Raw genomic sequence first — 13,909 nt, forward strand, 5'->3', positions numbered from 1 at the left:
AGCTTGGCCTTTGGGAGTTCTCAGCTTTGCAGAGGGTGTGGGGTAAGAATCACTCTACCCCTCAACCAAATCATTGCCCTCAAACTCTGGCTAGCTCTGTCTTCCATCAATAAGTGCATCAGGCTTGTAAGTTAATTTTATAAGCACAATTAAAGCAACATTACTGTTCCAATGCACTTCCCATGTCCTTTGTAGGGGTTGGGTGGGGCAAAGCAGATGAATTCAAATTATTTTGCTAATTCTTATATAGCAGTTAGTTAAGGCTTAATGGAAGAGAGGACCAACCTGAGGTGCCTGGGCAATATAAAGAGATACAGATATTCTGCATATAGCCCCTGCCTCTGCCTCAGTGCTTCCTTCCCAATCCTTGCATCTGATAAAAACCGAATTTTTCAAAAAAGCAATAAAAGCTCCTTTGATTACATACTTCTTCTAAGGTGTGATAAACTTCATAATTATATTCAGAAAGGGATCTTCGATTTCTCTGGGCTTGCAAACTTCTTTCTCTTTCCAGTGCTTTCTGAAGATTGTCTATGAGGATCCTGGATTTGAAATGAAAGACACGATGAAAATTAAATGGAGAAAAATATAAAAATAAGGTAATAGCAAAAGAAAATGATGCATCTATGAAAAGAGGGTAGCAAAGACTGACATTTCTAAGAATATCAAATGTTGGAAAATATTCTTTTTCAGAAAATAATAGCTGTTAAGTAAGAGGTATAATAAATATAAAATGTTAAATTATAAGCAGATGTTCCCTAATAATAATGATAGTAATAATAACTACAATGGAATGATCAGCTACGAGAACTGAATATGTGTATAAATACAATTTCATTGTTATCTCCATTTTACAAGTTGGGAAAGTGAGCCTCAAAAGGGTGAAGAACTTGCCAACGTCACTCTGCTAGTGAGCGCAGAACCAGAATTTGAACTTGGAAAGGGAACCCAAATTCAAGTATTTGGACTCCAAGCCCAGTGTGACATTATGAAAACGGAAACTAGACGGACTCTTCCACTCCATCACACCTCCTTTCCTGCGTGTCTGTCTGCTCCTGTCCCTTTCACTATGAGAGACTTCCTCATGTCATCCCCTAGCACACCTTACCCAAGAGTCAGAGAGGAAAGGAAAAGAAGGAAAGAAGCTATCGTCCTCAAAAGGAAATTAAAGAAAATACAGAGTGGGGTAGAAATGAATTTCACTGCCTGACAATCTGAAGAACGCTAAGAGAAGACAAGCTCAGCTAATCGAAGTGGATGCATTTGGAAAGTGAAGGATGAGGCCAGGGAGCGGGATTCCAGGGTTCCTGCAGTGGGTGGAACCAGCTCAGCTGTAGTCATTAGTATTCTTGATGAGACACCTGGGCTGGGTATAGGCTTGTCTCCCTAATACCCACCATGTCCTCTAACTAGAGGTAACTCGCCATGAAGTAACACATTCATATAGAATACTTAAAGCTGTTGAAGGGCCTCTCAATGATTTTTGTGGGTCTGGAAGATAACTAAAAATCTTTGCTTTTATATTTATCTTCCAAAAGAACTGTTGCTTAGTGGCTTAAGTGTTATTCAGTGAACGTGTAATGGCATCTTAAATGGCTTTCAAGGTTGAGCTATATAAGCCACTTCATAAAAAATTATCTTAAATTACCTGAACAAACACTTTTTGGTCCATGAGGAAGTGAGTTAATTTAGAGTCATGATGGATGTAGGACAGTCCTTCTGATTCATTTGTTTACTGAGTATTTCACCCAATGTGGACAAATACTTAGGAATTTATTATTGGCTTACTGTTCTTTTTGCTTCAATTTTTGACTTTAAAAATAGAAACATTAACTATTCAGATAAAGTAGGGTGACACAAAGTTGGTAACTCTATTGGCAGCTACTTGCAGTAGAGCATTAGATGTCAGTCTGAACACGATCTGTGTTAGTGTTTTCTTTCTTTCTTTCCTCAAAGAAAGAAGTTCTAGATGAAAGTAGGTTCGTATAGCCTGGCTGGTGTGGCTCAGTGGATTGAGCATCGTCCCATGGACTGAGAGGTCCTGGTTCAATTCCCGATCAGGGCACATGCCCAAGTTTCGAGCTTAATCCCCAGCGTGGGTGTGGAGGAGGCAGCCAAATGATGTTTCTCCCCCCCCCCCCAAAAAAAAACACATTAAAAAAAAAAAGAAAGAAAGTAGGCTCATATGGACTAAAAATAACTTAAAGTATTGCTGGTGTAGGTCTTAAGAATCAAAGGAACTTTCATATAAATATTCCAATTTACTGTGTTGTGAGAGAATGTGGGATGGTGAGGAAAGACTCAAGTTTGATTAAGCAATCTACACAGGAATCTCCTTCTGAATTTTCAGTTTTTAAAAAGATGAAATATAGAAACACAAAAATAAAGTTTTCAAGTGTGTACATTTTTTCAGAATGTTTCCAAAATGGAGCTGTAGTGCATTGGTTTTGCATTATTTCCAAAGTGGACTGACTTTCTAAACATAAACAAGTGCAGATAACTTGTTTCCACTCTAGATAAGAGCAGTCCCTCACATGCATCACCAGAAGATTTTGAAGTTCTGATGCTGATAGCACTGTTTTTTTGGTAGCTCTTGGCAGAACAAACATTGTAAAAAGGGGGAGAGAATTAAGACACAAAGACAGGTATGTGTAGAGGGAAGACAGTGTGAAGAGACGAAGGAAGAAGATGGCTAAGTATAAACCAAGAGAAGAGGCCTGAGACAGGGCCTTTCCCACAGCTCTCAGAAGGAACCCCCCACCCCAACCTACACCTGGATTTCAGACTTCTAGCCTCCAGAATCATAAGGCGATGTACTTCTGTTTCTTAAGCCAGCCAGTCTGTGGCACTTGGTTATAGCAGCCCTAGTAAACTAATACATTTCAATAGCTTAACCTTAAATACAGGCCCTAAGAGATCAACCTGAACATTAAAATAATTGTGATGTGGCAGGTGTAGCCCATTTTCCTCATTAAATAGTTGATTGCAAGTTAGCAGATTGTTGAGAAGGCCATGAAATGGAACCCAAAAATGTTTTTGTAACTGTTATATTTTCTTAGTTCTTCATAGCTGATTATTATTTCTACCCCAACTGTATGTGCTCCTATGAAGAAGTTACCAAGTGATTTCATCACTAGTACAAGCTTCCAGGGTGGAAGGGTGGGGGGGTGGGGGTGGGGGGGACGGGGGCTCAGAATTTTCAATTCCATGACCAATTTTTACAGGTATTTAATTTACACAAAATGATTAATTTTTTTCTTATGGCAGAATGTCCTCTTATCTGTCATGTCATTAAGAGGAATTGATCACCTAGGAGCCAGACACACGGGGTGGGGGAGGGAGAGGGAGCACATTATCTCTGCTTTAAAGATGACTATAGCTATATATTAGGTATACTTGTATAGAGTAAATGATAATCTTTTGAAAATACCCCAGGCTACAATAATAAAAGTCAATTAAAATAATCTCTACCTACTGGTCCTGTGGAATTTAATGGACTCTTATGTGTTATTATCCTCAGACCAATAAAATGAATAATTCTAAATGACTGTTCTCCATGAGGTTAAAACACTCATTTTTTTAGACTCTATTCTCTGTGACATACAGTGTGATGTTTTATTCTGTGTTAGTTCCACATGACCTATATTTAATGGCAGGAAATAGAGACTTGTTAAAAGAACTGGTATATTCTTTTCTACTGAATAATAATTAGTGAAGCATGTGAGTTGTTACTGAGCACCTATAGATATAATTACCAAGCTCTTTCCTGCCAGGCATTCAGAGATTCAAAGCTATAACAATGACTAAAATGTTTTTAATATGAACAATAGTTTTATGCACATGTCTGATTCTATCCTGTTGTAGAAACACAGATAAAATAATCTTACTGAGCCCTGGCCAGTTTTGTTCAGTGGTTAGAGCATCAGCCTGAGGTCCAGAGAGACCTGGGTTTGGTTCCCGCTAAGGGCACGTACCTTGGTGTTGCAGTTTGTCTCTGGCTCTGGTTGAGGTTGTGTGCGTGGCAACCACTCGATGTGTCTCTCTCACGTCGATGTTTCTCTCTCTCTCTTTAATAAGAAAATAAAGAGAAAAAAATATCTTACTGAAAAAAGCAAATCAGCACTTTAATGAGGCTGCATTCATTTTTCTGGAAGGGTTCGTGTGGACCAGGGACAGATGTCACTGTCATGTTGCACCCCTTGGCCCAGCCTTCCACAGAGACTAGGGCCTTCACCATTAATCCCCAGAGCCATGAGCCCGTACCACGCCTTGCCATACATCATTACAGATCTTTGTACTTGTTTTGGCAATACTAGAACTTGCTAAAAAAGTTGGGGTAGTTAAGATTAGTCATTGACATCCATGCTTATCAGTCCCCAAATCCTAGGTTTCCACATAAAAGGTAAGTCACTCAGTCCAGTCTCATTAATTCACTATATTGCATTGTCCTGCATAACTTCATGTCCTGCATTGATTCTCCATCCTTCCACCGCTTCCTTTTCCCTCGTACCTGCTGGAATCCCCCTTTCATTGTACATAAGCTTCCCACACCCTCCACTCTCTCTTCAGAGAACTCTCTCTCCTTATATTCTTGCCCCAATAGAAATTGGACTCTCTTAAGATTCTTTTATTTATTTATTTTTTAATTAATCCTCACCCGAGGATATTTTTCCATTGACTTTTTTTGGAGAGAGTGGAAGGGAGGGGGAGAGAGAGAGAAACATCAATGCAAGAGAGATACATCAGTTGGTTGCCTCCTGCACAATCCTGACCAGGGCCAGGGATTGAACTTGCAACCCAGGCACATGTTCTTGACCGGGAATCAAACCTGAGATCCTTCAGTCTGCAGGCCAATGCTCTGACCACTGAGTAAAACCAGCCAAGGCAAGGATGCAGATTCTTTTGTGGCTTTCTCTTCTTCTACTTCACTTACCATAGGGCCCAAAGAGATAGAGAGAGGTCAGCATTTTCTGCACCCTCCTTTCTGCTTCCTTCTTACTCTTCTTACTTCCTGGAAAAGCTCATTCTTTCTTCAGCATCACACCATACCTAGTTGCTTTTCTCCATCCTGTAATAGTCTCTCTCTCCACCTCTAATCTTGCCATTAACCAAAGAGATTCAAAACTGCTATGATGATTCTCTGGTGATTTAGCCTACACACTCTTGACCACATCAGCCTTAATGATCTCCACTGCACTTCAGCCATCTCCCTCATGGCTACCTCCTGGATCTTGTCACCAGCCATAAATGTTCTACCCTAGAAGTCTTAATATCTAATAGCCAACACTCTGTCAGAACTTCCTTCCTTTCAGTTTATTTTCCTTAGTCACATTACACCTGTTTTAAATAAAAAGATCTTCATCCCTTCCTTGATTCTTCTGTTTTGTCCCATCATTCCTCTGAGACTCTCCTCCTTTCCTATCCAGATTAGACCACATGGATGAATACTTGAGCTAGTACTTCACTAGGAACTTCAACTTCCTTGGGACCTTGACCTTTCTGTTGTCCTGTCCAATGAAATCTCAACTTTTTAGCAGGAATACAATTTCTGTTCTCTGCAACAAGTACTTTTATTGGTTTCTACTCTAGTTTTCCTCTTGGAAAACCTTTGTTTCTTTACTTTCAGAAGATAATCTTGCTTCTTACTTCAGAACATTTAGCCATCAGTTATGATATTTTTCAACTAGTCCTATACTCACCTCTTCCATCTTAGTGAGTAAATTTCCTTTCTACTGTTCAAACTCATGCCTCCACCTGTTCTTTCTTGTCTCATCATCATGTCCTTCCATACTGGTCCTTCTCCTCAGGCTATAGACAAGTCCAAATTGCCCTATCCCCAAACAAATCCCAAATCTCAAGCAGTCATTGATGCTGCATCTTCCTGTAGTCCCTCCCCTTTCTCTGCTTCTCTCCTTATTCTACCTTCGAAGAGCAGTTATCTGCTCTGCTGCTCCATGTTCTCACCTCCTGGTCACTCTTTGTCTCCTGCTCCTGACAATCTAATCCCACCATCAGAGTTACCAACATAGTTGCTATTGCCAAATCCAATCCCTTTCTTGCTGGTATCACTGCAGCACTTGGTACCACTGATGTTTCCTCTCTTGAAAGTCTTTCATCTCTTCTTTGACTCCCATGAGTATCTTCTACTTACTTTATTTCTACTACTCTAATTAATTCTTTAAAAACCCTCAAAATATCCAAATATCTAAATCTGCTTGAATCTGTCTGCTCAGTCACTTAAGCTAGAAGACTTGGCATCATCCTTGACTTCTTCCTCTTCCAATCAAGTGTGGAGTCCAGTTGGTTTTGCCTCTGAACTACTCTCCTGATCCCACTACTCTGGTTGTGACTCAGAGTCTCACTATCTCTTACCTGGATCATGACTGCAGTCTCCATCCAGTTACATGTGGATGGAGAATGCAGTTGCTTACATCTTCTACCTGTGCAGCACCACCCTCAGGAAAAGGTCTGAGCTCCTAAACCTGTACATCAGTCTTCCCACAACCTGACCTCCAGTATTTCTTCTTTCTACTTTATGATTTGTACTTTGTACACTAATAACACTGAACTACACCAGTTTCCTGCAAACACACTATGCTGATTCTTCCCTCTCCTTGCAAGGTCCATCCTTTGCCTAACTGAACGGCTCCTGCAGAAAGCTTCCTCTGTCCCTGCCTTCCCAATCTCCTTCTAGGCATTGCTAGGCTCCTTTCCTTTCCTCCCACAGGAAAAACAAACAAACAAACAAACAAAAACAAACTTTTGTGTTTATACTGATCATTTAGTGGTGGTGATGAGATAATATGTCAATGTGGTTCCTCTCTCCTCCTGTTATATTAATAAGCTCAAAAGTAAATATAATTATTATATTCATGTTTGTTTTCCCAATTTGCTAAACAGTACCTAAAACATTGTCATTGGAAATTAGTAAATAACCTGAATACAGCTATCATTCAGTTCAACTTAGTACAGATGAACTAAGCAATGAAAAAAATGCTTACTTGTGTGGGATGTTGGCTTCCTGTAGGAAGGCTAACAAGATTCGGGAACCATTTTGAGGAATACGGACATCAGTAACTGATCCCTCTGAGACATAGGAGACACTGCTGGGCTGCCACAGGTCCACCTGTAGTGCAGGAACCAACCTATAATTCATATTCAATGTAGGTGGGAAAGATCCATGTCACAATGTCAAATATGTTATCTTGTTTGCATTCAGTAACATCAAACACATTTGGAAATTTTCCCTAGTACTTGAATCACTAGGGTAAAACTCCTATTTGATTTTGAACTTGTTCTTTAAATTATATCATATCCATATTAAATTTGCTCATAATTTATAAGTTTAAAGACCAATACATTAGCCCTGCTGGTGTGGCTCAGTGGATTGAGAGTCATCCCATGGACTGAGAGGTCCCAGTTAGATTCCTGGTCAGGGCATGTGCCTGAGTTGCAGGCTTGTTCCCCAGTAGGGGGTGTGCAGGAGGCAGTGGATTGATGTTTCTCTCTCACATTGATGTTTCAATCTCACCCTTCCTTCCTCTCTAAAAAAATCAACAAAAACATATTTAAGACCAATACATTAAAGCTCAAGGTAAAACTGAAATAACAGTTATTAGTATGACTTTGATATTGTTTAAAATTATTTATTGCAAAAATATTTTAATAATAATGAGAAAAAGAAATATAGAAATTACCATTTGTCCTACTATACAAGCAAATTGTTGTAGTTTGACAATGTTTGGGAACTTTAAATGGAACACTCTCCAGGTACCTCCTTTTTCCCCAACACATGCATTTCACCAGTTCCTACCAGGTCTTCACATGTCAATAGAAACATCCCTTTCTCAGGAAGGACTTGTCAGCTAGGGTATGTCTCCTTGTCATAGTTCTTAGAACACCTGTGCTTTCATTGTTGACTTCTTCAAGTTCCATGAGGGCAAATAATTTGTCCATTTGGTTACCATCCCATTCAAGTACCTAGAATGGTACTTTGTGCATATTAGCAACTAAGTTGTTATCTGTTGCATGCATGTGGACCTCATATAGTAATTCGCTATGTGTTTACCACGTGTTCAATGTTTTTCAGGAAAACAAGAGCCACATCTGTTTTGCTTGCTGTAGTGTCCCTAGTGTTTTGTCAAGTGCACTGCACTAGTAGGAATTCCACAGTCATTGAAAGAATGATTGTATATTTGCAAATGATACCTTCAATAAGGGGCTAATATCCAAAATATATAAAGAACTACAACCCAACAACAACAAAACAAACAATCCAATTTAAAAATGGGTAGAAGACCTGAGCAGACATGTTTCCCAAGAAGACAGATGGCCAACAGTTATATGAAAAGATATTCATTAGCTATAAAGGAAATGCAAATCAAACCTGCAATAAAATACCACCTCATACCTGTTAGAATGGCTATTATCGATAGGATAAGAAACAACAAGTGTTGGAGAGGATGTGGAGAAAAGAAAACCCTGCACATTGCTGGTGAAATGTAAATTGGTACAGCCACTATGAAGGTTCCACAAAAAGTTAAGAATAGAGCTACCACATGACTCAGCAATCCCTCTTCTGGATATCAACTTGCATAATTTGAAAACACTTATTTGTAAAGAAACATGTATCCCTATGTTCATTTACAATAGCTAAGTCATGGAAACAACCTAAGTGTCCTTTGAAGGATGATTGCATAAAGAAGACCTGGTACATATATACAATGGAATACTACTCAGCCATTAAAAAAAAGGATGTAATATTGCACTTTGTGACAACATGGATGGATCTTGAGAGCATCATGCTAAGTGAAATAAGTCAGATGGAAAAGGACAAGAACCATATAATTTCACTCATATGTGGGATATAAAACAAAAAGCAACAAACGAAGAAACAAAACAAATTCATAGACACAGACAGTAGTATGGTGGTTGTCAGAGGGCAAGGTGGGTGAAGGGAGGATGAAGAGGGTAAAAGGGTCAACTATATGGTGATGAAAGGAGACAAGACTTTGGGTGGTGAGCACACAATGCAATGTAAAGATGATGTATTATAAAATTGTATACCTGAAACTTATATTATTAATCAATTTTACCCCAGTAAATTTAATTGAAAAATGAATGACTGAACTCAGCTGGGAGAAAGAAGAATACTACCTTCTGCGTAAGCCTAAAACTACATTCAATTTGGTGCAGTTTAAACAGTCATGTCTGTCTGCTCTCTGCATTGGAACTCCCTCCTCCTGCATTTCCAGTCTCGGTTTGTTGCTAAGTTTTTGTCAGATAAGGTTGAGTTTATCTTCACTTAGGTATCAGTGTCTGCATTCAGTTAGGAACTCTGTAAGACTAAAAATACTTTGTGACTCAAGGAAAAATACACCTTTAGTGGTATAATTTAATCTGGAACAGGGTAGAGAGGCATTTATTTTTGGAACAAAGAGTCTACCTGTTTTCTTTTAAGCAGCTGACTCCTCCACTAACTCGCAAGGGCAAATCTGACTCAGCTAACATCTTAGTCCAACAATCAGGAAAACAGAAGTGTGGGGATGGAAGGGATGCTGAGAGATCATTTGCTCCATCTGTCAGCCCTTGGGCAAGGATACATCTAGGTCTCAATCAAACTATCCCAGTGATGTAACTACACCATATCATTTGAGTCTCCAAAAGAGGAGAGTTGATAACATACTAATTTAACTCACATCCACATTTAACAAGATAGCAGACATTTGTCTTAATCTCTTGCATTGCAGCAGTTTCATTTTTTCTTGTTTCATTCTTCAGTGAACATTGGCTGGTTTCTTGCCTTTATGAGATAAAGCATGTTAGTATCTTTTAATTTTCTTTATGTGTTAGATTTTCTAATCCTTTAATCATCTTCAGGACTTGCCAGATTTTTTTTTTTTTCTGATTGTGTTGGTTTTTATTCTTATATCACTAATTAAAAATTTTTTGATTACATTTGACATTCAATATATTAGTTTCAGGTGTACAATAGTGATTAGACATTAATATAACTTATGAAGTGATCATCCCGATAAACCTAGTACTCATGTGACACTATACAGTTATTCCAGTATTATTGGCTATATTCCCTATGCTTTATACCCCTGTGACTGTATTTTATAACTGGCAATTTGTACTTCTTAATCCCTTTCCCTTTTTAACCCTACCCCCCTACCCTCCTTCCATCTGGAAACCATCAGTTTATTCTAGACATCTTTTTGATATTAAGGTTTGCTGCCATCCCTTAGTACCGGTGGTGCCACATTCACAGGATAAAGAGCCACAGGGACCTAAAATAATATGAATAACCACTCTGGAGATGAGTCTGTAGGTGTTACTTTCTGGAGTACATGCTAAAATAAAAATCCTCATCCCACAGAAGAGAGCGGCTTCCCCATGGGAAAGTTCCATGGAAGTAACACACCCTACAGCAAGTCCTGGAGAAAAGCCTCCTAGGAGAGTACATGTCATCAGAAAGCAGTTGGTCTAAAGGAAACCAACCTAAAGAATTTGCAAAATCAGGAATTATTTTTTGTGATTTTAGGGAAGTGAATTGTGATATTAGAAAAGGAGATGAAAATGTATTATCACCTTTTCTCCAGTAATATTTTGGGGAAAGGCTGCTTGGATAAATAACATGGATATTTCAGTCTGGGTAGCAGGCACATGCCTATATCTTGGTATAGGGCACAGTAATACAGGTGAGGTTTGTAAAGTGCCACCTGCTTTAACAGGTATTGCTAATATTATCAATAACATCTTAAGATAGGAGTTAATTGTAGATTTATAAATGAGAAAACTGAGGTTTATAAAGGCCAAGTCTCTTTCCTAAGAATGATCAGCTGTGAAATGGCGACACAGGGTATGCCTAACTCAGGTGCCCATAATTTACTGACTGGGTGTCTCAGGATCTTCAGAGATTATCCCAGAAGAGTAAGCAACTTCCAACTTCCTTAGTGTTTGAGGGGGTCTAGTCACTGGGTCTCACATCCTGATCTTTCCTGTCAGGAGTTATTTGCTCTGTAAATTAATATGCAGATAAAGTTTCCATCAGCGCCCCAGCGGGCAGGTTACCATCAGCCATTTCCGTATGGCTCGATCACATCTGGATGACGTGACAGTCTCTGAATTGCAAAGCTGGGTGACCCTGCAATATGATGGCAACAAAGAATCACTGTCCTTGTCAGGACCATCAAAAGCTGTTTGTCACCATTGCAGGTCTCTGCTGTCAACAGTCATCCGAATCCAAGGAAAGGATGCTCCTTTGCGCAACCTTCTGGCCTTAGAACCAGGTGCTTCTGACGAACGCTTGCTCCCATGCGCTCCTTTCCTATGATTACCTGTCGCATATACTCAGATCTACTTTTAAGAGGTGGAGGCAGTTCATTGTAAAGGTCAAGAGTATGGATTTTGGAATCCAACGACCCTGAGCTGGAATGTTAGCTCTGACAGAATTGGCTGTGTGACTTTGGGGGAAGTTTTAACATTCCTGAGCCTCAGTTTCCCATCTGTGCTGTGGAGATAGTAATTAAAAAAACCCACACGCAGGCTGTTCTATAGGATTAACTGGAATAATAGAAACAAAACACATAACAGAGAGTCAGGCACACAGTGAAAGCTAACCAAATATTAGCTCTCTGTTGTTATTTTTGGAAAACATAAAAAAGGAAAAGCTGGAAGCAGTAAAGATAAAGTTACATTTTGCATGTTTCTGGTTAAAATGAAGAATACGGTGAGATTGTCCCCTTGTTCAGAGATTAAAACCTAGAGATGGCTTCAAGGAGGATGAGAAAGCAATAAATAAGCCATGGATAAGAACAAAGCAGAACTGTGTTCTAGCATAAAGGCAAATAGCTGGGTTTGAAGTCACTCAAATGTAGTGGTTAATTCCCAGAACTCTGAAATCTGCATTTCTAGGATTAAATTCAGGGTTCCCCAGTGAGCATCTGTGTGATAGAGGGCAAGTTCCTTAACTTCTCTGGGTCTCACTTTCTTCATCGGTAAAATGAATATGATAATTCAACTTCTTGGTTAATTAATACTTGATAATGTTAGTGGTTATTGTTGTGTTGTTATCATTATTATTGAATTATATAGATTATAGAAAACGCAGTGATTGAGAACATGAATTCTAGAGCCAGACACCCTGAGTTGGAATCCCAGCTCTGCCACTTATTAGCTCTGTGACTTTGGGCAATTTACTTTAGCTCTCTGCATTTCAGTTTCCTCATTTATAAAATGGGGTTATGAGTAGTACATTTTTCATAGATTTGTCAGACTTTTAATTAATACATATAAAGCACTGAAAATAGTACCTGGTGACTAGGAGATAGTCATTAAATAAATGAATCTAAAATAAAAAAATAATTTTTTTTGCCATTTAAAAATAATCATAATTCAGCCTGGCACTAATTTCATGGCTCCTCTGGTTCTTGTCCTGAGCTCACCTATTGGCCTGGTCCAGCTTCCATGAAGCATCCACCTGTCTTTTAGGCCCAAGGCTGAGTATACACTGTATGTAGGTGTCACTGGAAGGGGGATCATTGTCCTCCAGCAGCTTTAGGGTGAGTCCCATATGTGAATATGGAAAGACATCTGAGGTATTCCTTCAACGTGGTAACAGATGGCCTGCCCCCCCGCCCCCAGCTGCCCAAAGTAACAGAGAAGCACAGTCCTGCTCTATATTTACTCTTATTTTTCTGTTGGGTTGAAAAAGTCTTAGTAAGTTTTCTGAGTAAGAAAACTTGATATTAAGTTTGTTGTCAACTAGTGCTTGGTTAAATTCATATAATCATACTAATTCACATATTAGCACACGCAAAATTTTAATGCACTGAAAGGTGCCTGCTTTATTTTACCTTAAAATTGTCTTTTTGGTCTGGACCCATGTGACCTTCTTGACTTTTCTTTCAGAATCTTTGTCTATAAACTGTTGGGGGGCTTCTCTAGACACCAAGTTTAGGTCAGGTACCTTTGTTATCTCCTGCCATAGAACCTTAGTTATATCTTATAGTTCATTGTGTCACTACTGTCCTAGGGCTGCCATAACAAATTGCAACAAACTAGATGGTTTAAAATAAATAAGATTTTTTTTTTTTAAGGAAGGAATTCTTTTAAAAAAATGTGTTTTTATTGATTTTTTAGAGAAAGAGGATGGGAGAGGGAGAGAGAGATAGTAACATCGATGAGAAAGATACATGGATTGGCTGCTTCCTGCACACTTCCAACGGGGATCGAGCCTATAACCCAGACATGTGCCCTGACCAGGAGTTGAACTGATGACTTCTTAGTCCGTGGGTTGATGCGCAACCATTGAACCACACCAGCTGGGCAATTTTCTTTCTGTTTTAAGTTCTAGCATCCAGGAGTCCAAAATTCAGGAGTTAGCAGGGCTGTAACTCCCTCTGACGGCTCTAGAGGAGAAATCTTTCTGGTCTTTTCCAGCATCTGGTTGCTTCAGGTGTTCCTTGGCTTGTAGCCTTATCACTCCAATCTCTGCCTTCATCTTTACATAGTCTTCTGTTTATCTGTGTCTTCTTTTCTTCTGTCTCTTCTAAGGAACTTGTCATGGGGTTTAGGGCTCATCTGTGTAATCTAGAGTGATTCAACTTGAAATCTTTAAGTATATATGAAAAGATTTTTTCCAAATTAGGTCTCAGTAATAGGTTCCAAGGGTTAGGGCATAGACATGCCTTTTTGAAGGCCAAAACTCACTAATATTGTTATATTAATATCTGTTTTTCCATATTCTCTTCACAAGAATAGAAACTGGAGTTCTTTTCCCCCCTCATCATTATATCTCCAGTTCTTAGAACCAAGCACAGCACATAATAGGCACTAAAATGAGACCACGCGTTTCTTTCTTTCTTCTTTCTTCAAATATGTATTCTCTCCAAGATTGCTCCAG

The 13,909-nt window shown here is 39.1% G+C and overlaps 1 protein-coding gene across 1 annotated transcript in view; it reads right to left on the reverse strand.

Moving 5' to 3' along the window:
• The window catches only part of CPA6 (carboxypeptidase A6), a 313,464-nt gene that overhangs the window by 88,384 nt on the left and 211,171 nt on the right, over positions 1–13,909 (reverse strand). Inside the window, exons 3-4 of the mRNA XM_036264316.1 lie at positions 7,002–7,126; positions 428–542 (exon numbers count right to left, since the gene is read on the reverse strand). Coding sequence (XP_036120209.1) covers positions 428–542; positions 7,002–7,126 — 240 coding nt within the window. The remainder of the gene's footprint in view (positions 1–427; positions 543–7,001; positions 7,127–13,909) is intronic.

The sequence above is a fragment of the Molossus molossus genome, unplaced genomic scaffold (genome assembly GCF_014108415.1).
Source record: "Molossus molossus isolate mMolMol1 unplaced genomic scaffold, mMolMol1.p scaffold_m16_p_16, whole genome shotgun sequence".
NCBI lineage: Eukaryota > Metazoa > Chordata > Mammalia > Chiroptera > Molossidae > Molossus > Molossus molossus.